This window comes from Delphinapterus leucas, chromosome 12 (genome assembly GCF_059928025.1).
Source record: "Delphinapterus leucas isolate spDelLeu-1000000601 "Yukka" chromosome 12, BTC_Dleu_Yukka2, whole genome shotgun sequence".
NCBI classification, from domain to species: domain Eukaryota; kingdom Metazoa; phylum Chordata; class Mammalia; order Artiodactyla; family Monodontidae; genus Delphinapterus; species Delphinapterus leucas.
Window position 1 is genome coordinate 38,092,403 of NC_143140.1, and position 21,828 is coordinate 38,114,230.

Here is a 21,828-nt window from a genome sequence, read left to right on the forward strand (position 1 = left end):
TATTATAATAGCTAAATTGCCAGTTTGCATCAAGCACCTTAATTCATTCACTCAACAAATATTTATTGAGCTCCAACTATGACCCAGGCATTACTCTAGGCACTTGGAAGTTGGCAGTGGGCAAAGCAAAGTTCCTGCTCTCATGGGGCTTACTTACATTTTGGTAGGAGAGGTAGATCATAAACAAATCAATTACATGAGTAAAATTAATAGTATATTAGACAGTGAAAAGTGCCAACGAGAAAATAAAAGCAGAGAAGGACAACAGGAAGTGTCAAGGGTGGTAAGGGAAGCCTCATTGAGAAGGTGAATCAAGACCCAAAGGGAGTGAGGGGGTGAGCAAAGCAGTTCCCTGGAGAAGCAGCACTCCAGGCAAAGGGAGGGGCAAGCGCAACAGCTCTGAGGCAGGACAGCTCAGACAATGCCTAGAGTACGGAACTGTCAGGAGGCTCAAAGTGAGAGGGAGATGGGGAGCAGATCAGAGAGGTAAGGGCAGTTCAGAGCGTGTGTCCTATAAAGACTCTGGCTTTTATTTTGAGGGAGGTGGTATCCTCAATCATCAGAGGGTGCTGAGCAGAGGTGTGGCACAATCTGCTTGTATTTTAACAGGGTCACTCCGGTTTCTGTGTGGAGAACAGACTGAAGGAGAACAGGGGTAAAAACAGGGGGACCCTCAGGACACCACGACCATATTCAGGGAAGAGAGGATGGTGCACTGGATCCGGTGGTGGCACTGAATGTTGTACTCAATATTCAGACTCAGGATCTATTTCAAAGGGAGGCAGTGTGTACTACATTATGACATACCTTCTTCATACTGAACTGAACTCAGGCTCACCTATTTCTCAACCATAATTTATTTTTCTGTTAACCAGTTTCCTTACATACTGATTTGTTTACATTGAGTTTTATAAGGTGCCTCAAATCCTTCGGCAATTGAAACAGATTCTTGGTGTACCCAGTACTTAGCATGATGTCAGGCATGTAAAAAGCACTGGATGACTTTGTTGAATAAATCTTCCAATGGTGAAAATTCATCTGAAGAATTTCAATTTCCTCTACTCTGGAACAAACTAAGTTTTATGGACTCAGAGAATTTTTCCCTTAAGAGGGTCAAACTCCTAAGAAATATGACAAAATTAACATTTTTACCTTACTCTGAGTATACATCGTAGTTATGGCTAGTTCTTCACTATTTATAAGCTAGCAATCTAGAAATGAATGTAGGGTGTCAGAGATCTGGAGTATCCTATTTTGATTTGGTACTCCTAAAATTATTTGCAGATTACAAAAGTTAAATGAGTATATTAACTCTTAAAATTAAAATCTTGAGGCATCTTATCTCTTGAAGGTCTTCATTATTTGGCAAAGCACTTTGTTCTACAATTCTTTTTGGTATTGGACTTGGAATACTTTGACATTTCTTTTCTCTTTGCTCTCATTAATGAACTTTTCCCTTCTAAAGATAGAAAGTAAATCACCAGAAAGCCAACTGTTAATAGCTTAGAAAACATCCCAAATTGATTGAATGAATGAAAAACTTTGGAAGCACAATAAAGATAATGATCATGCTTATCTACCTTTATGACTCTCTCTCTTCTTTTTTATATATTGCATATTTTTACTGAGATTATTTGGTCAATATCCCCATAGTCTCTCTTCCTAAACTTACAAGATCTACACTACCTACTTTTTCATAATATTTCCATTCCAAGAAGGCAGAATTAGCAGCAGAATCAATTAATTAGCTGAACACAACTCTTGTTTCTTTCCTTAATGCTCCTCATAAAGTTTTATTTTAATGCATAATTACATACATGTTTTTGTCTTGGTCATCTATTTATTCATCTCAATTGTGATAAGGAGAATTATAGCTTGTCTACTTCCTGCAGCCTGTTCATACCATGTTATGAATTCTCATCAAGTATTTCTTGATATTGAGGATATTAAGAGAAGACCTAAGTTCAGATAAACAATCCCAAACGAGGTCTCTTACTACGAGAAATGGAGTCTCTGGAGAGAGAAATAAATTGCTTATCTTTATGAGGTGAATTCATTTGTCCAGATTAATATAAGTACATAAAAAGTAATTTACTAAATGGTGACTTGCACCCTAAAATAATTAACATCACATGAATGAATGATTTAATCTGAGTTTATTCATCACAAAATAAAAGGCACTAATCCTTACAAGCTGCCTGAAGTATCAAGGTAAAGGGGAGAATTAGGTATAAATATCCACGGCTTCTGATTGCTAATCTCATGTTTTGTTAGCTGACCCTCACTTGAGTTTTATAAGACAGTATATTTAAGATAATTTTAATCCCAAATAGCTGGAGCATTATTTACTATAGCCGATCCAAAATAAAGTCATTAAAAACAAAACTTCTTGCTTAACTGTGTACGGTACTATCTAGCAATGGTAGAAGGAAGTGGAAAAGAAAGTCTTAAATTGTCTTTAATCTCTAGGAATTGACCATCTAAAAGAGACAACAGTGTAAAACACAGGCAGGCAACTGTATAAACAAATATATGAATAAGCAAAAAGCTCTCTATTCCATAAAACTGTAGCTCTGTGTCAAAACATCAAGTTCTTAAATATAGAAAGCATCCAATAATGTTTTCTGAAGGGAACAAGTAGAAGGGTGAGGGATAGAAATCTCTACATAACTGAGGTGGAGCTCAAGGTGATTATTTTGAGCAACTACCTGAAGAAAAACGATAGAGGAAAAATAAATAGAACCTAAGACTTTTTGAACATTAGAATGATATGATTAAGCCTCAGAGCACCAACAGGCAGGGAGGCAAAGGCATATCCAAGACTTTAGGGAAGTGTATTATAAGAGAAAAGTGGAATTACAGTAGATGTGATTTTAATGAGTAATGATATAAATGAGCAGTACTTGAAGTTACAAATCACAAATCTGTAGATAGGGTTTTAATAACTGATTAAAAGTTTTAAGTTCTTATTATTCCAATTTCCCTGTTATTTTGAATAAAATAAATTCCTAAGTTCTTTAAAATCCAGTGAAACAATTCCAGCTTGTGAAGATAAGGTTTTTAGGTAACAAAAATAAACTATATCAAACTTTTCCCAAAGACTTACTCAAAAAGCAAGCTCGGGCTTCCCTGGTGGCGCAGTGATTGAGAATCTGCCTGCTAATGCAGCGGACACGGGTTCGAGCCCTCGTCTGGGAGAATCCCATATGCCGCGGAGCAACTAGGCCCGTGAGCCACAACTACTGAGCCTGCGCGTCTGGAGATTGTGCTCCGCAACGAGAGAGGCCGCGATAGTGAGAGGCCCACGCACCGTGATGAAGAGTGGCCCCCGCTTGCCACAACTAGAGAAAGCCCTTGCACAGAAACGAAGACCCAACACAGCCAAAAATAAATAAATTAATTAATAAACCCCTACCCCCAACATCTTCTTTAAAAAAAAAAAAAAAAAAAAGCAAGCTCATCATCATTGGTCTCTATTTTAAAAATGTACTTTTTCTCTTTAAAGTATTACAAGTAAGTCTTCTTCACAGTAATGAGCATAAATAGACCATACTTACTCATAGATTATTCATTAATAATCAAGCCATGAATATTTATTGTTTATTCTGGGAATGCTGCCTATAAGCCATAATGACTACCAATTCAGCAGTCAGGTCAAGGGGGCCAACAGCAATCAGTAGGCAAAACTCCAGTATCTCCCACCCAAAAAAGAGTCTCTCTCCCTGTTATTTAACCTTTTTATTTTCTTAATGAGAACAATGACTATACTTAAAGGAATGCTATCAAGATTTATTTATGGTTTTACTGGCTGAAATATTCCTGTGAAATATGGAAAACTTAAATTAATGTATGTACTTTTGTGATTATTTAAACAGCCCCATGGCAACTAAATGGCTGAATTGAAAATGGAAGAGAAATTGCTGGTGAGAAAGTAGATTGGAGCTTTAACCTCATAAAAGAAGATCTTTATCCATCACGTGTCTAAAATGTTAACAATAGCATTGCGAAGTTTTCTTCTCACAACTTATGTTTCTGCTCATGCACCTGAAGAAGCTACATAAAGTTTTTAAAAACTGATTTAATACTATCTCTACATTTTATTCATTATACCATGGTTATATGCAACATTTTGCCAAAGAAGCTGGACTTCAGCCATTCATTACCAATATTTTCTTTAACTCATTAGTTGCCTCCCTGTTATTTTATTTATAAAATATAGGAAGGATATGTTTAAATGTTTATTCTTATATCTTTATCTTTTCTGTAGCAGGAACTATTTATCTATCTCTTTACATGGCCCACGACACTCACCATAATGCCTTACACACCAAGAGTGAAAACAAACAGTAAGTTCCTAATGGTGGGAAACATTGAAAAAAGAGCTATGAGGGATTAAAACACCCAAAAGTCCTTATAACGTAAAATAATGCTTACTGATACCAATGGTTCTATCTGCTCTCAGAGTCAGTTAGTCTTGGTTTATGATCTATAGTGCATGCTCTCAATACCCACAGTCATCATTAGCTTCAGTTCTTCTTGGTCCCATTAATAGCGAGGAAAATTAGCCAATGAAGTGTGTGTGTCTGCAGCAAAAGGAAGTAGAAAGGACTAAGCTTGTGTTCCACTGGAGAGCTGTCAAAGATCCAGCAATTTTCAAAATGTGGATTCTATAAAAATTTACCAAAATCACACTGCCAAAAAGAAATGCCTAATTTTTCTACTATATATATATATATAATATATATATCCCCTTTTAAGCAAATTTACATAATAAAAAAGAATTTTGTATACATAGCCTGTTGTAAAATCTTTAGACTCTGACCCACAATCCCATCATGTTTTATCTAAGAACCCCTTCCCCTGGCTCTATTTCTGGCAGAAAAGAAAGAAACTCAGTGCATCCATGGTTTCAACATGTGCTATAAGCCATTACTGCTTGTGTTTATTTTTTACTTTGATGCATAAACTATCAATATTAGCATTTTGAACACATTGGTGCTATTTCAAACATGACTTCATCTGAATCTAATGGTATCAAATATTTATTTCTGGAACTGCATCTTTATTTTTATACTTTAAGTCAAGGGGAACAAAGCTCAAAATACAGATTTCTAATTCATAAACCACTGTTCAGGAATGTATCCACTGGGGATATGTGTAGGGAGGGCTGTAGTTCATTCTTACTTCTAAAAACAGGATAGGAGATTATTCGTTTATAAAAATAACAGGTAGGGCTTCCCTGGTGGCACAGTGGTTGAGAGTCCACCTGCCGATGCAGGGGACATGGGTTCAAGCCCCGGTCCGGGAAGATCCCACATGCCACGGAGCGGCTAGGCCCGTGAGCCTTGGCCGCTGAGCCTGCGCGTCCGGAGCCTGTGCTCCGCAACGGGAGAGGCCACAACAGTGAGAGGCCCGCGTACCGCAAAAAACAAACAAACAAACAAACAAACAGGTAATTTCCCCAAAGTGTCTACTTCTTCGTTGTTTAACTTAATGAAACAGATTATATTGTAACATACAATGAGAATAACCATCAAGGTTAGGAGAAAAACACCTGTTTGTTTCACAAGAAAAATGACTATGGCATTACTAAATGAATATGTACTCGTGCAAGCTTTCAAATGTTTAACAGGTGACAATTTAATAGTAAGGAAACTAAATGCTTAAATAGAAAGGAGCAGAAACACCTGGGCAGGTCTGCAAGTGTGGTCGCCTATTTAACATGCAATTGCATTTTCAACATAATTAGTTTAAATGAGCTTCTAAATTTGGGTGATGTATTGCACATGTAATTAAGATTTAATTAAAAATGTTCTATAATAAATTGTTTTCCATTTCTGACAAATCACATTAGGGAGGTAGATTTTGATTTGGAAATAGTTTCTAGAATGTGTTAATCATCTGTGCTGAAAATATGAGAGAGAAAAAAAGGAGCTCTGTTGAAAGTTCCTTGGGATTTAAAAAATATGAGGTAAAGGGCATAATTTCCCTCCATCTTGTGAAGTCTAGCTGAAGAGGATGGTGAAACTAACTCATCCACTTTTGTAAGCAGAAGCACTCTGAACATGATCTAAAGTACACGATATATAATTTCAAACTTTTATTATCGAAACTACCACATAGTAAGTATAGCCTGCTGATTTAAATAACCTCAACAAGGCTTGGCACTGACCTGCTAAATCCTGAAACAGAGATGAAGCCCCTATTGCCAGTCCAAGATAAATTAAGCCACTGGACGAGAGTACAGCGAGGCTGCAGAAATTCCAGAGAGGTGTCATTTAGTTTTGCCCAGTATGGTTGCAGATTGAGGTGGATGTACTGCAGAGGATCACAGCAATGCTGGTTCAGTAGTTTGCAAGTCTGTGCTAATCTACACAGGTCTGGTAGTGTCAGATGATTCAGAATCAGTTGAATGAGCTACATAAAACAGAGAAACCAAGATCACCCAGACTGAAAAAACAATATCACTTTTTGAAGCATATGATATGATCTAATAAAGAACAATAGTATCATACATTTTATAACAATACTTTCACATACTAAATAATTCAACAGAATTATCCAAATCAGTAGTAACCATACATACATAAGGCAATATATATTACATTTCAAGAGCATTCAAAGTATATTCAATTCATGTCGACTATTTTTTTTTTTACAGTGCAAAGATATATTTTGGTAATCTATTGAATAATACAATTTTTCACATACTTAACATATACTAAACATCAACTACACGTCAAACACTGGTGAGAAGAACTCCCACTTTCAGGGTTTCCAGAGTCCAGTGGGGACTGGTAAGTACGATGATATGTTTTAATAGCTTGGATAGACGCATAGACTGCTACTAGAGCCCGACACAAGACACAGGCCTAACCTCAGTGAAAGCGGACTTGGACCAGCAAGGCTCAGCTTTAAAGAGTGAGAGGCAAAACTGGGGAGAGGAAAGATTAGTTAGTGGTAAGGACTGGATCACAGAGAGCCTCACCGAGGAGCCTGGATTTATTCTGAAAGCAATGAGGAGTCTTGAAGGGATTTATGTAACTGCAGAGTGACAGAGTCATGTTTATGGTTTAGAAAGATCATTGCAGGGGGCACTACCGGAGGCAGGAAGGGAAACCCGCCTGGCGGCTACTGTAGATTCCAAGGAAGAGGAATCAGGGGCCTGCTTAAGGCAACTGGCAGTGACTAGGGAGTAGCTAACAGATACAAAAAAGTATTAAGGAGGAGGAATCAAAAAGATTTTTATCTCTAATTAAAATAGTTTCTTTGAACTAGTTCAAGATTTGTTTTTTCTTAATGGTGAACAGTCGTGGCTCCTAAACTAATTTTCAAAGAATCACTGCTAAATAGTCTATTCTGAACCAAGAAATACTAAGAAAAAAATATCAAATATTTGCTAAATGGTAAAAAAATCTTTAGATGAGAGAGAAGGTTGAGTTTCTTTTTTTTTTTTTTTTGCGGTACGCGGGCCTCTCACTGTTGTGGCCTCTCCCATTGCGGAGCACAGGCTCCGGACGCGCAGGCTCAGCGGCCATGGCTCACGGGCCCAGCCGCTCCGCGGCATGTGGGATCCTCCCGGACCAGGGCACGAACCCATGTCCCCTGCATCGGCAGGCGGACTCTCAACCACTGCGCCACCAGGGAAGCCCCTGTATTATATTTTAAAATAATTCTATTCACTATATTTTGTTTGCAGAAGTAAAATTGGTCTGTAATTTTATTTTTATGTGCTAGAGTATTATAACAGCTTCACTAAGAAGTTAAAAACTTTCCTTTTTCTTTATGCCTTGAAAGAGTTTAAATAATACAGGATTTGATCACTTCTTAAATGTCTGAAAGAACCTATGAGCCATCTGGGCTTGGCAACCGTAGGACCTTAAACAGTTGTAGAATGAATTTAAAATTTGTTGTTTTAACTACAATATTAAAAGGTATTTCAGTAAAATTTTTAAGCAGTTAGTGCAAAGAGGCATTAAAAGTTAAATATATCCATGTATCAGAGGATAAATAATTTACTTTTTTCCAGATGATTTATAATTTAAATAACTCCCAGCAATTGCTGGCATCATTCCAAAGTCACCAATATTAAAAGATGTATATTGTGTGAAAACATTTTCTGATCCTTAATATTATATTTTAAGCAAATATCCAAGTAGAAAAAGAATAATGAAGTTATTGAGACCATGACATTGGCATGTGAAAAAGCACTTTTGGATTGTGATTAAGCAAAAGATAACAGGCTTCAGGCCCACAAGATAATACCTATTAATTATTACTCATCTAGTATCTAGTGTCTGTCAAAAGATGTTTTTATATGGGGGTATCCTAGCCTAAAGTACCATTTGACACCACGCTGAAAGTAAGATGTTGTATGTAGGATGTTGTATGTCTCAAAACACAGCTGATCTGCCCTCAAAACCCACTCTACTCATAATACAATTATTTTCAACTAAGGAAACATTATGTCACTTGACATATTTAAATGTGGGGTTTTTTTTTCCTTTAAATAACTTGGATTATATAATTTGGGCAACTTTTAAAAAAAGAGTTTCTCTTTTTACTCACTGTGAGATCATTCAGTGTTTTGCAGCATCAACTCTTTATGCATTGTACTGCTTTCATCATGGCTAATTAATGTCCTTCAGGACGACTGATTCTATCTCTCGGTTTCGTCTATGTGATTTTGTTGTATTGATTAAACCCCTTGCATGTACTGGAAGCTTTTACTCCTTATTGGCTCCTTCCCTACAGCATAAAAGCATACTGAAATCTCTCCCAGCTTGCATCACAAAGAGAAACCTTCCCACCCTGCTACATCTTCTGCCACTCGTCTCTTCTTTTAAAAGATAAATTAGAGCAAATAATATCTATAATAATTTCATACTCTTCCTCATTTTGATATGCCTTATTGAGTGTGACATGAAGGGGTGGAGTGTTAGGATGCCAAGTATTATTCACTATTGGTGGACAGTCTTGCCCATGATTGGTGTATATTTAATAGAAATATTTTTCTGCTTATGCTCAGAGAGCAAACACTTTTTGTCTCTGCTTCTCCCCCGCTCCTTGATGCCTTAACCAGATATGGTAAGGTTTTTCTCATCTCTCACCCTATGGTCATAGTTCCATTGAACCGATAATGGTAAAGGATTATCAGAGATCTCCCAATGAGCAAAACCAGTGGGCACTCGTCACTGAGCTCTCTGCAGCGGTGTGGCCAACCACACCCATTTTCTGTTCTCTATACCTCTTTAGCTTCCTATCGTTGTTTTTAAGACAATCTCATCCTTGTCCCAAGTGCCTTTTCTGACTTGTCTTCCTCTCCTGGACTCTTAGATGTCAGTAATCCCAGAATTCTATTCTTGGCCCTTTATTCACACCCTCAGAGTTTTCCTGGTCAGTTTCATCTACCATGGTAGCCCTCTCCTCGTCTGAGAAGACTCACACAAATGTAAACTCAGACCTTCCTCCTGCGTTTCAAACTCAAATAGCAACTGCCTACTGTCAACTTCTCAATCAGAGAAGTTGGCTTTGATGAATCACAGGCACCTCCAAGTCAATGCACCCTTCCACCTTCACCCACTGGTATATGATTAATGGCATATCCATCCACCAGGTCATTTCAACCAGAAGCCTAAAAGTCCTTGTGATGCTCTGCTTCATGTCCACATTCAATAGTTACTTTGATTTCTACCTTCTGCATCTCTAGAATACTTCTCCGGCTTACCTCCTTTCCAAACTTTCCAGTACCCAGAGCTTCATAACTTCTTGCCTACATTTCTGCAGCAGCTCCCCGACTGGTATCCCTGCTTCCCACCCTGACCTCCTTTTGGTCTATTCTTCATTTACCAACAGAATAATCTAAGAAGGAAACCTCATTTTGTTATTCTTCTTTTAAAGTAAATAAAACTTTCAATGTTTCCCTACTGACTACAGAAAAGGTTCACAATCTTCTTCATACCATGACACATACGAAAAACAAACTTTACATGAGGCCAAACACCTGGGCAATCATTCTAACTGTGGGCCAAAGCATGTGCAAAAATGCCTGCATGTTATGGATAATTTCTGGAATGCTAGCTATTATTCCACATCTTTTTCTCCCACTAAAAAAAGCATATGAAGAATTCAGAGAACACAAGAAAGTGAGTGTGAAATTATTACAGGTATAATCTTGGATTTGTTCTAATTTTTTTACCAAAAGTACATGATTTATAAAATCTAAGGTCTCTATGACTCCCCTCAAATGATTCTGCGGTGTACCCAGGAGAGACACAGCAGCCTGAGGACCACTGGCTGAAGAGAGAAAATGCAAACCTCTTGGTAAAACCCACAGAGCCCTCTACAACGTGGCAGGGTGGGCTGTGCACTGCCACGGCTGGGATGTCCCAATCACTGTCATCTGTGTGGATGGTGGCCTATGGAGTGATGCACCGAGGCAAGCCCTGAGCCTGTGTCCAAGTTCATCTCTTGCAGCTTCTGCTATCAAATCCTATTCCAGCCACAGTGAAATACTGGAGTTCCCAAACAGGTCACACAGTTTCACTTCTTCTCACCTTTGGACACTCTCTTCCCTTTGCCTGAAGTTCCCGTTATTCATTTGAATGTGACATGTTAAGCATTTTACCAGGTCTGGATAAAATTCAACAAACTCTTTAAAATACATTTCCTGAATTTAAATCTCTATACTGTAGTTTTAGGAAACGGGTAAGAATCAAGGAAGTGAGCTTCCTCCAGATGAGCTGCTGCCACTGCTGCCAGGACAGACCCTCCTTGAAGCCCCAGGGAACAACACCGTCAACACCCCACGCTCCTCTCTCCCAGCTCAGCTGCTCCTCCATCTTTCCTCCCTCCTCCCTCTAAGGGCCAGGGTGTCTTGTCCACCTATGAAGCTTCCTTCCATAACACAAGACTTGACCTAGAAGGCCTGGGCTGGATCCTGGTTCCATGGCTTACTGACTGAATTACCTTAGATCCTTAAATTCATCTTTATGTGGCAACTTTAGCTACTTCACAGGATGTACCATAGCATTTGAATTGTGAAATGTTGAACAGGCATTATAGCTCCTGTTAGGCACTCAAGGGGCTACCTTATTGTTCCATGCAAGTTAAGCTACTTGTATTATTACAATGAAACCTGAAATACCCACCAGTGTGGAAGGGGGATAGTTGAACTGGTTAAAGTTTAAATTTATAAAATTTTTCTTTAAAAGATCTGATTATATTATTTTTAACCACACACAGCTCTTCTCAGCAGGGGAAGGAATGCCTGGCCCTACTCCCACCCCAGGGGGTGTGCTAATGGCATTCGATGCCTGGGAGCCAGGAGTGCTAAATATACCCTGGAAACACCCCTGCAGTGACACACTGAAAACAAGACTTTAGGTAAAAGGCACTCTACACCTGCCTAGACCAAAAATCATAGCTAGTTAGAATATAGAATAGAGTTAGTATAGAAGAGTATATGACACTTGGAGAAACTGCGCACTATTAAACAGAATTAGTATTTCTCTCACAGTCTAATTAATACTCATATTTTTCATAGCAAATCATCTTTAATATAACCGGTATCAAGTTAAGCACATATTGCCCATATTAACACTGTGTAATTATGAATTAAAGTGGACTGTAATTTATCACTGCTTTATGTATTTTGGTTATTGTTAATCAGTGATAAAATAACATATATTTAATAGCTTATCCAGAATCACTAAAGTCAATCCAAAACAAAGGTGGTGAAGTTACTGAACACAATTTTGTCTAGTCTTTCCAAAATCAAAATACACAATACATCAGATTATGTATACCTTGCTAATGCTCCGATTTCTCTGACATCTAGCAAAATAAACATTAACATCTAAACATTTTAAAATGATAGTATGTCCAATAATGCTACTGAATATCTTTGGCTTACCTCATAAGGTAGTTTATCAAAATATCCATTACTTGTCCCTTCCCTGAGGGCAATACTGCTAAACTTTTTGTTCAGATTGTCCATTCCACATCCATTCTTTTCTTCATAGTCATCTTCTAGATCATTCATATCAATAAGTGAAGTCTTGAGAGAAAGCACTGGCTTGTCCTTTGTACCATGTAATACAACGGCATCTAATTCAGTGTAATAATCCAGAAGAGAACTATTTACTTCCAGCCGTATAAGATTTGTGGGAAAATTTATCTGCTTAATACAAGGTTTAAACTGGCGAGCCTGGGAAGCATTCACCTTCGTAGGTTTCTCTGACCAAAGAATCTCCCATCTGCCAAAGAAAGAAACTTCCCTATAATACAGTTTAGAATGAGATTTACTGTTACCTTAATGTTAGGGGCCCAGCCCAATACGTTACAGTGTGAAGCAAAAGCATTAAACAAGGTGGATAGGATCAAACCAAGAATTGTTTCCAGGACATGAAATAAACTTTAAACCTAAATGACATAGACCTTATTACTTAAAATATTTTTACTACTTAAATTATTTTTACAACTCCCTAGAAGGTCCTTTTTGGCAGATTTCACTTTGGTAAGTTAAAAACTGGAATAGGTAGTCAGCGGTACATGAACAACACTCAGTTTTACAGATAAAGTAAACACGAAGTATTAACGCACACAGTAGAAAGCACTCCCGTGTGCATGCCCTAAACCAACTGTGGAAACTAAACTGCTCACCTTGCCTCACGAAGGTCTCCTTCTCTGTTTCTGTTACTGGTGCCATACAAATTCAAAACTTTCATTATATTTTTCTTTGGCCACAGCACATGGCATGTGGAATCCTAGATCCCCCCACCAGGGATCAAACCCATGTCCCCTGCGCTGGAAGCGTGCGGAGTCTTAACCACTGGATCACCAGGGAAGTCCCAAAACTATCATTTTCTTTGATTTTCTTTTATCTAGTCATTAAATTTTATCAGAGTTTTCATGAAATTGTCTCATATATGCCCTTCTCCTAAGTTTCCATTATTGTCATCTTTTAGTCATCCTTGTATCCTCAGTACATAGCAAGTAGCTAACACGTAACAGGTGAATAACATTTTCTCCTATTCCTTCAAAATGAACTTCTACTTTTCAGCCAGGTTAATCATTACTTTCCAGATAATAAACTTATTTCCACACGAAGGTGTTTGCTCATGCTGTCTTCCCCTCCCAATGAAATGCCTAACCTACAATTATCTGCCCATCTTTTCTTCAAGGCCTAACTCATATTCCATGTCTTTATATAGGTCTTCTTAAAAAATTAGTTTCCAAAATTATTTAAAGATTCTTTGTAACATAGCATCATTAGATATATAATATTCTCCAATATATGGCATAAATAACCATTTCTCTAATATTGTTTTCTAATATAACAAAGTTAAAAACACAGACAAAAATACTTCAATAAATACTTCTATTTCTATTTATTTACTTTAGCTAGCAGAACTTTTACATAAAGATTTTATGTCAGAGATTAAGAACATTTTTAAGTCTCCCAATACATACTACAAACTGCTTTCAAAGAAGCTTATGCCAACAATATATAAGAATGATCACTGAAAGCACTCTTTATTTTAAAAAATAATCTCTAATTCCACAGTGACCCAGGTCTCTGTGACACAATTTATAATTCGCTGACTACTAATAACACTTAAAATGTTTTCATATGCTTATTAATCATATCAAATTTTTCCCCTCCAATATATTGTCAGTTCATTTCATTGCCCGAATGGCCTATTTACTTTTTATGAATTTTATTTTTTTGATACAGCAGGTTCTTATTAGTTATCTACTTTATACATATTAGTGTATATATGTCAATCCCAATCGCCCAATTCATCCCACCACCACCACCCCCTCTCCTCCCCGCTTCTCCCCCTTGGTGTCCATATGTTTGTTCTCTACGTCTGTGTCTCTATTTCTGCCTTGCAAACCGGTTCATCTGTACCATTTTCCTAGATTCCACATATATGCGTTAATATACATTTGTTTTTCTCTTTCTAACTTACTTCACTCTGTATGACAGTCTCTAGGTCCATCCACGTCTCTACAAATGACCCAATTTCATTCCTTTTTATGGCTGAGTAATATTCTGTTGTATATATGCACCACATCTTCTTTATCCGTTCATCTGTCGATGGGCATTTAGGTTGCTTCCAGGACCTGGCTATTGTAAACACTGCTGCAATGAACATTGGGGTGCATGGGTCTTTCTGAATTATGGTTTTCTCTGGGTATATGCCCAGTAGTGGGATTGCTGGGTCATATGGTAATTCTGTTTTCAGTTTTTTAAGGAACCTCCATACTGTTCGCCACAGTGGCTGTATCAATTTACATTCCCACCACCAGTGCAAGAGGGCTCCCTTTTCTCCACACCCTCTCCAGCATTTGTTGTTTGAAGATTTTCTGATGATGCCCATACTAATCGGTGTGAGGTGATAACCTCATTGTAGTTTTGATTTGCATTTCTCCAATAATTAATGATGTTGAGTAGCTTTTCATATGCTTCTTGGCCATCTGTATGTCTTCTTTGGAGAAATGTCTATTTAGGTCTTCTGCCCATTTTTGGATTGGGTTGTTTGTTTTTTTAATATTGAGCTGCATGAGCTGTTTAGATATTTTGGAGATTAATCCTTTGTCTGTTGATTCCTTTGCAAATATTTTCTCCCATTCTGAGGGTTGTCTTTTGGTCTTGTTTGTAGTTTCCTTTGCTTTACAGAAGGTTTTAAGTTTCATTAGGTCCCATTTGTTTATTTTTGTTTTTATTTCCATTACTCTAGGAGGTGGATCCAAAAAGATCTTGCTGTGATTTATGACAAAGAGTGTTCTTCCCATGTTTTCCTCTAAGAGTTTTATAGTGTCCAGTCTTACATTCAGGTCTTTAATCCATTTTGAGTTTATTTTTGTGTATGGTGTTAGGGAGCGTTCTAATTTCATTCTTTTACATGTAGCTGTCCACAGTTTTCCCAGCACCACTTACTGAAGAGGCTGTCTTTTCTCCATTGTATATCCCTGCCTCCTTTGTCATAGATTAGTTGACCATAGCTGTGTGGGTTTATCTCTGGGCTTTCTATCCTGTTCCACTGATCTATATTTCTGTGTTTGTGCCAGTACCATATTGTCTTGATTACTGTAGCTTTGTAGTATAATCTGAAGTCAGGGAGTCTGATTCCTCCAGCTCCATTTTTTTCCCTCAAGATTGCTTTGGCTATTCAGCGTCTTCTGTGTCTCCATACAAATTTTAAGATTTTTTTGTTCTAGTTCTGTAAAAAATGCCATTGGTAATTTGATAGGGATTGCACTGAATCTGTAGATTGCTTTGGGTACTATAGTCATTTTCACAATACTGATTCTTCCAATCCAAGAACAAGGTATATCTCTCCATTTGTGTCATCTTTGATTTCTTTCATCAGTGTCTTATAGTTTTCTGAGTACAGGTCTTCTCCCTCCTTAGGTAGGTTTATTCCTACGTACTTTATTCTTTTCATTGCAATGGTGAATGGGACTGTTTCCTTCATTTCTCTTTCTGATATTTCGTTGTTAGTGTATAGGAATGCAAGAGATGTCTGTGCATTAATTTTGTATCCTGCTACTTTACCAAATTCATTTATTAGCTCTAGTAGTTTTCTGGTGGCATCTTTAGGATTATCTGTGTATACTATCATGTCATCTGCAAACAGTGACAGTTTTACTTCTTCTTTTCCAATTTGTATTCCTATTATTTCTTTTTCTTCTCTGACTGCCGTGGCTAGGACTTCCCAAACTATGTTTAATAACAGTGGCGAGAGTGGACATCCTTGTCTTGTTCCTGATCTTAGAGGAAAGCTTTCAGTTTTTCACCATTGAGAATGATGTTTGCTGTGGGTTTGTCGTATATGGCCTTTATTATGTTGAGGTAGGTTCCCTCTGTGCCCACTTTCTGGAGAGTTTTTATCATAAATGGGTATTGAATTTTGTCAAAAGCTTTTTCTGCATCTATTGAGATGATCATATGTTTTTTATTCTTCAATTTGTTAATATTGTGTATCACATTGACTGATTTGCGTATATTGAAGAATCCTTGCATACCTGGGATAAATCCCACTTGATCATGGTGTATTATCCTTTTAATGTGTTGTTGGATTCTCTTTGTTAGTATTTGTTGAGGATTTTTGCATCTATATTCATCAGTGATATTGGTCTGTAATTTTGTTTTTTTGTAGCATCTTTGCCTGGTTTTGGTATCAGGGTGATGGTGGCCTCATAGAATGAGTTTGGGAGTGTTCCTTCCTCCACAATTTTTTGGAAGACTTTGAGAAGGATGGGTGTTAGCTCTTCTCTAAATGTTTGATAGAATTAGCCTGTGAAGCCATCTGGTCCTGATCTTTTGTTTGTTGTAATATTTTTAATCACAGTTTCAATTTCATTACTTGTGATTGGTCTGTTCATATTTTCTATTTCTTCCTGGTTCAGTCTTGGAAGGTTATACCTTTCTAAGAATTTGTCCATTTCTTCCAGGTTGTCCATTTGATTGGCATACAATTGCTTGTAGTAGTCTCTTGGGATGCCTTTTATTTCTGCAGTGTCCATTGTAACTTCTTCGTTTTCGTTTCTAATTTTATTGATTTGAGTCCTCTCCCTCTTTTTCTTGATAAGCCAATGGCCTACTGAGATCCAGGTAAAAACTGATTACAGCAAGGCATTTAGGGAACTGAAATAGACAGAAGAGTATGAAACTCAGGGGAGAAATCTGAGCTGAGACTATAGAAGTCATCGACATACAAGTACCATAATGGTCTTTAGGCCAAGATGGGGGCAAGAACGGCATATAGCACCACTCTCAGGAGAAGGGAAGTTTGGTTAATTTCTACGTTTAGGAATAAAAACACAAGGCAGAAACTCAATGAGATTCCAGTAAACGTATCACTAACCATACCAGTAGGATTTTGCAGTTAACAGAACCCTTATAATCACCCCATATTTGTTAGATTTGCTACTTCTCTCCTGAAAACTAGGAATAAAACCCATCAAACGTATAAAGAACCTGTGAGTATTTGTATTCAGAGACAACCTGAAAGTAGGAATGGAGAGACTGGTCCCTCTCTACATCCAATCTTGGGAGGCAGGGGAAGAGTTCTAAGGAACAGAGCAGGTTGCGGCAGATTTGAGGAGGAAAGGAAAGCTAGCTGGGCATCTTCTCACTTTCTGTGACAAGGCAGAAAAGCAAATTTAGAATGCCAGCCTAGACCTAAGAAGTGCCCCTAAAGCCTAAATGCAAAAATCTTTAGGGTTTCTAACAATGGAATTGATTTGAACACTCTACTGAAAATCCACACCGTTAAATAGAGCTAGCCATACAAGAACAGAAATACGAAACATTTAAAACAATGTTCGTGGGAAAACGCACTCCTAATTTTGAACAGTACATTTCCAAGAATCCTGGGGTAAATGGTGGAAGGTATTAGAAAATTCAAACTGTGGTTTTACTCATCCTTTTGTTGCTGCTGAAAAATGACATGAAATGATGCTGGAGGAATGTCTCATGTCCAAGAAACAAGGACCACTCGGGACCCTGTGAAATAACTGCCTGTACTGGTTCACAACACATGCGGACTCTAAAGCAGCCTATTTTATTGTTTAGCTTCAATTAGAAGTTTTTATGAGCCTTAACAGAAACTGAAAATGTAATACAGAAATCTCCTCTGCCAGGTCCCTTGCCAAGCACTGATTAGAGCAGAAATATTCTACTGTAATAATGTATTAACCTACTAAAGTCCTCTCTCTCTCTCTACCTTGCATAATGGACAAGGTTAAGATGATGCTTTAAAATGACTTCCTTAACATTTCTAGCATGTTTAAATGTTTAATGCTATGTTAGCATCATTTTTGCTTCTGACTTTATATAGCATAAACATTATATATTTAGTTATACATATAAGTTTAAATATCAGAGCATACTTAAAGTTGAAAAATATCAAACCTTATCAGTTATTAGAAATATTTTTTTTTTTTGCTGTACACGGGCCTCTCACTGTTGTGGCCCCTCCCATTGTGGAGCACAGGCTCCGGACATGCAGGCTCAGCGGCCATGGCTCACGGGCCCAGCCGCTCCACTGCACGTGGGATCTTCCCGGACCGGGGCACGAACCCGTGTCCCCTGCATCAGCAGGCAGACTCTCAACCACTGCGCCACCAGGGAAGCCCTAGAAATATTTTTAAATGTCTAAACATAAAAAAAATTCAAGTATCATTAGGTTATTTATATTCATCATTGATTCATCATTGATTTTTCTTGATAGCCTAAGAAGTAATAAAGAAAAGTGCTAAAAAGATGGAAAAATTATTTTATAGATCTGTGGCCAGTTGAATTAAATTAACATTAACTCTGAGACCAATACAAATTGATTTGGGGGTATGTGTATTTAGGTGTTTTTGTTTAAAATTCTAATAGAACTAGAATATATTATTTTAAAGTTAGAAAGAGAAAGATATCTACTTTATCCAACAAGAGAATATGTCAATCTTTTAATTTTTAATTACAGTATGGTTGATTTACAATATTATAATAGTTTCAGGTGTGTGACATAGTGATTCAATATTTTTACAGATTAGATGCCACTTAAGTTTATTATAAAATAATGGCTATATTTCCTATGCCAATCTCTTTTTATTCTAGAAAATTAATGCCAGAATTTAAAAAGCTAGTCAGTGAAAATAAGCAAATACAAGCAAATGCACGTGTGCATGCATGTGTGTACACACACACACACAATTTTCCATGAGATAGCCCTGACTCTTAATCCTCTAGACCCAGAACAGTGTTGATGAGATTAAAATGCTTTAAGTCATGGCCTTTGTAGTCTGCACGTTTACGTGCTGACTATATATGCCCACACACTGTATTCATCTACTGGACAAATCTGACAAACACTAATGTCCTTTGTAAGTATTTTAAATCTACAGTATCATGTGCAAAATTCGGCATGGAATCCCTATCAGGCTGCGCTTTGTCTGCACTTGGAGCCCTTAATTCTGGGTTGGTAACCAGCATTCTCTTTACCAGCCCACTTATTTCTCCTTCTGTTGATTGCACTGAATGCCTACTATATGTCCAGTGCTTGGACACAAAGCACTCTGTCTCTGTAACTGCTGACCTGTTGTTACTCACTGAGAACATCTCTCTAGGGCTCCCAGGAAGCAGCAGGTAGACAAGAGAGGAAGAGAGATGTTCATCAATGGAAACCGGAGAATGCAAGTTTTCTAACATATTCAGGTTGGAAGCCAGGCACATGGATGCAAAGAGCTTCCCTATAACCAAAATTCCTCCTGGTTAGTAAGCACAACTAGTAACCAGCAAAAAGAAAGTTCTCTTGCCAACACTGTTCCATTTTACCCGCTGAAAGTGAAGGGATAGAATAGGAAAACAAACTAGAATAAAATTAAGTACTCTAATAGGTATACCTACTCACTCCCTGCTTCCCAGCCTGTCTCTAATTGTAACTAACAAAGTGGCATCTGCTTTAAAAAGAACTAACCGATAAAGGGTCTGATCATTTCTGACTTAAATGACAAAATCATGCTTCTTGACTCACAAAGTCAAGGGGACCAGACTATGACCAATTCGTGAAATCATTGCTTAAGCAACTTCCTTTGGCAACAAATTCTTTCTGTGATGGCCACTTTCTTTCTCCCTGCCTTCTTAACTTCAATATTCTGTAGTGAAAATGCTTTCAACACTCAAAAAAAAAAAAAATCCATACCACTAAATTTTATCCCCAAATAGCTTCATTCCAGTCAGCTTCCTTAATATGACCTCAATTTGTCATTCTCTTCCTCCTCTTTTCCGTCTCTTTCCCATGTGTAACCCTGCACTAGCCTTTTTTCTGACTCTTACACAAGCATCTGTTAAGATCTTATACTCAGAACCAGGACACTCTATATTACCGTTTTTCTTTTCTCTTAGTAGAGTGCTAGGCCCAAAGTCAGAACACTCTGAGATCTTACAGAACTACCAGTAACTTTCCTACCTCACTCACTGAACAAAGAAATGCAATCAGACAAAATGGAGAAAGGTTGCTTTTAAATTTTAAATGTTCTGGGACAAGTTCATTTCCCATAAATTCCTGAGCTACTCCAACACACTCTCTTGTTTGCTAACTCCTAAGGGAGAAATAAAACTGTATGCAATTAATTAAAGTAATAGGCAGTACAGTCCAGTGGTTCCTAAACCACAGTGTGTGATAGAGCTTTCCATGATTAAATGTGAAAAAATAAAGAATACATTGGTATATATAAAGACATGCACACATATACACGTAAGTTGCCAACCGCTCTTTATTCAAGATTTTGAGCATGCTAATTTCTCAGTATAAACTGGGGTTTCTTTTATGAAATGATAGTGATGAAAAATGATGTTGGTAGCAAAGTAAATAATCTGACAACCCTTTATCAGTTCTCTAACTTTTATTATCAATACCATTATGATTATACCATTATGTTTACCAGTTTATTGGAGTTGACTTTCTCTACCTGTGCTCTGCTTAGATCTCCTGGTAGGTCTGGTGCCCATGTCCCAGATGTGCGGGCTTGCTCCTAAGGGCTCCCACCTGCAGCCTTCTACAGAGAACTACATAGGCTCCCAGAGCCTCCTCTTCATCCTGAGAGTGGCATGTGCCTGGAAGACTTCCATCTCCCCTTCCTACTCCCCCAGCCCACAGCCCAAGACAGACAGGCAGGAGCATAAGAGCCCAGCTCCCGGGCAACTGTGCCTCCAGGCTGACTGGGATTTCACAGGACTTTGCATCCTTGCCTGATTTCTTCCCTTCCCTACAGTGCTTTCCCCACTCCCTTATCTTCCCCACTCCTTACCAGTTTCTTCAGGAGCACTTCCTTAACAAACCTTTGGTAGAGGGACTGTCCTCTCAAGGTCTGCTTTTGGGAAACTGGATCCAAGAGCTCTATGAAATCCCAAAGCTTGTGGCCCTTCAACAGCTTGTTCTCTCCACTCTGGGGCTTTTCTCACTTCTTAGAACACCAAGATCTCACCTCATGGTTTCACCTTTGTACATAGTATTCTCTCTCCACCATTCCTACCCAAACTAAAGCTTCACTCAACCCTCAGGTCCCAGTTAAGTCACTTCCTCTGGGAGGACCTCTCGGAGCCCCACAGGTTAGGCATTCCCCTCTGCCCGCACATGCAACCTGCAATCTCACGGCCCTCTTCCAGGCTTGCCTGTAAAACTCAAAGAACAAGACCCACATCTGTCTGGCTCTGTTTTGTTCCTGGCAGCGAGTGAGCAGAGAAGGTGTTCAATCAATGTTTCTGATTGTCTAAAGAAATTCACCAAAACGTTAACAGTTACTGAATCTGGGCAGAAGAACTGTGGGGGTTTTTTATATATATTTTCTTTTTTGGTATTTTCTAACAAGTTTTTTTAAACACTGAAACTGATTTCATAATCAGTAAAATTTAAAAGGCCCTTTTTTATTCTGCAATAATATATATTGGTTAGCTTCTTTTTCTCTTAAAAGTTAATGGTATTTTCTGTGGAATAAGGCTAAAAATCAGTTAGGCAAAGTAGAGATACATCTATAAATAAAGCTGTCACTTTGATCACAATCACGCACTACAGCTCTCAGCTAGGAACCCAAGAGCATGATTCATACTCAAAATCAGTTATGCAGACATTAAGTTTTAGATCAGAGGAAAGACATTACATGTTGCATAGATCTTATCCCCATATTGGTTCATCTTTTTAGAAAAAAACTAGATAGCTTTGTAGGAAAGAGGCAAAAAATGACAGAGTCCAATGAAACAATTCTCACATAAGAAAGGATCCTACTCAAAGTACTTTTTTTTTCCTCTCAGGAAAAAAAGCCCGT

The 21,828-nt window shown here is 37.9% G+C and overlaps 1 protein-coding gene across 5 annotated transcripts in view; it reads right to left on the reverse strand.

Annotated features, from left to right (window-relative positions):
- Positions 1–21,828, reverse strand: part of FBXL4 (F-box and leucine rich repeat protein 4) — a 68,201-nt gene that overhangs the window by 27,484 nt on the left and 18,889 nt on the right. For all 5 annotated transcript variants that reach the window (XM_022553020.3, XM_022552998.2, XM_022553029.3 and 2 more), the window contains exons 4-5: positions 11,915–12,257; positions 6,173–6,417 (exon numbers count right to left, since the gene is read on the reverse strand). In XM_022553020.3, coding sequence (XP_022408728.2) covers positions 6,173–6,417; positions 11,915–12,257 — 588 coding nt within the window. The remainder of the gene's footprint in view (positions 1–6,172; positions 6,418–11,914; positions 12,258–21,828) is intronic.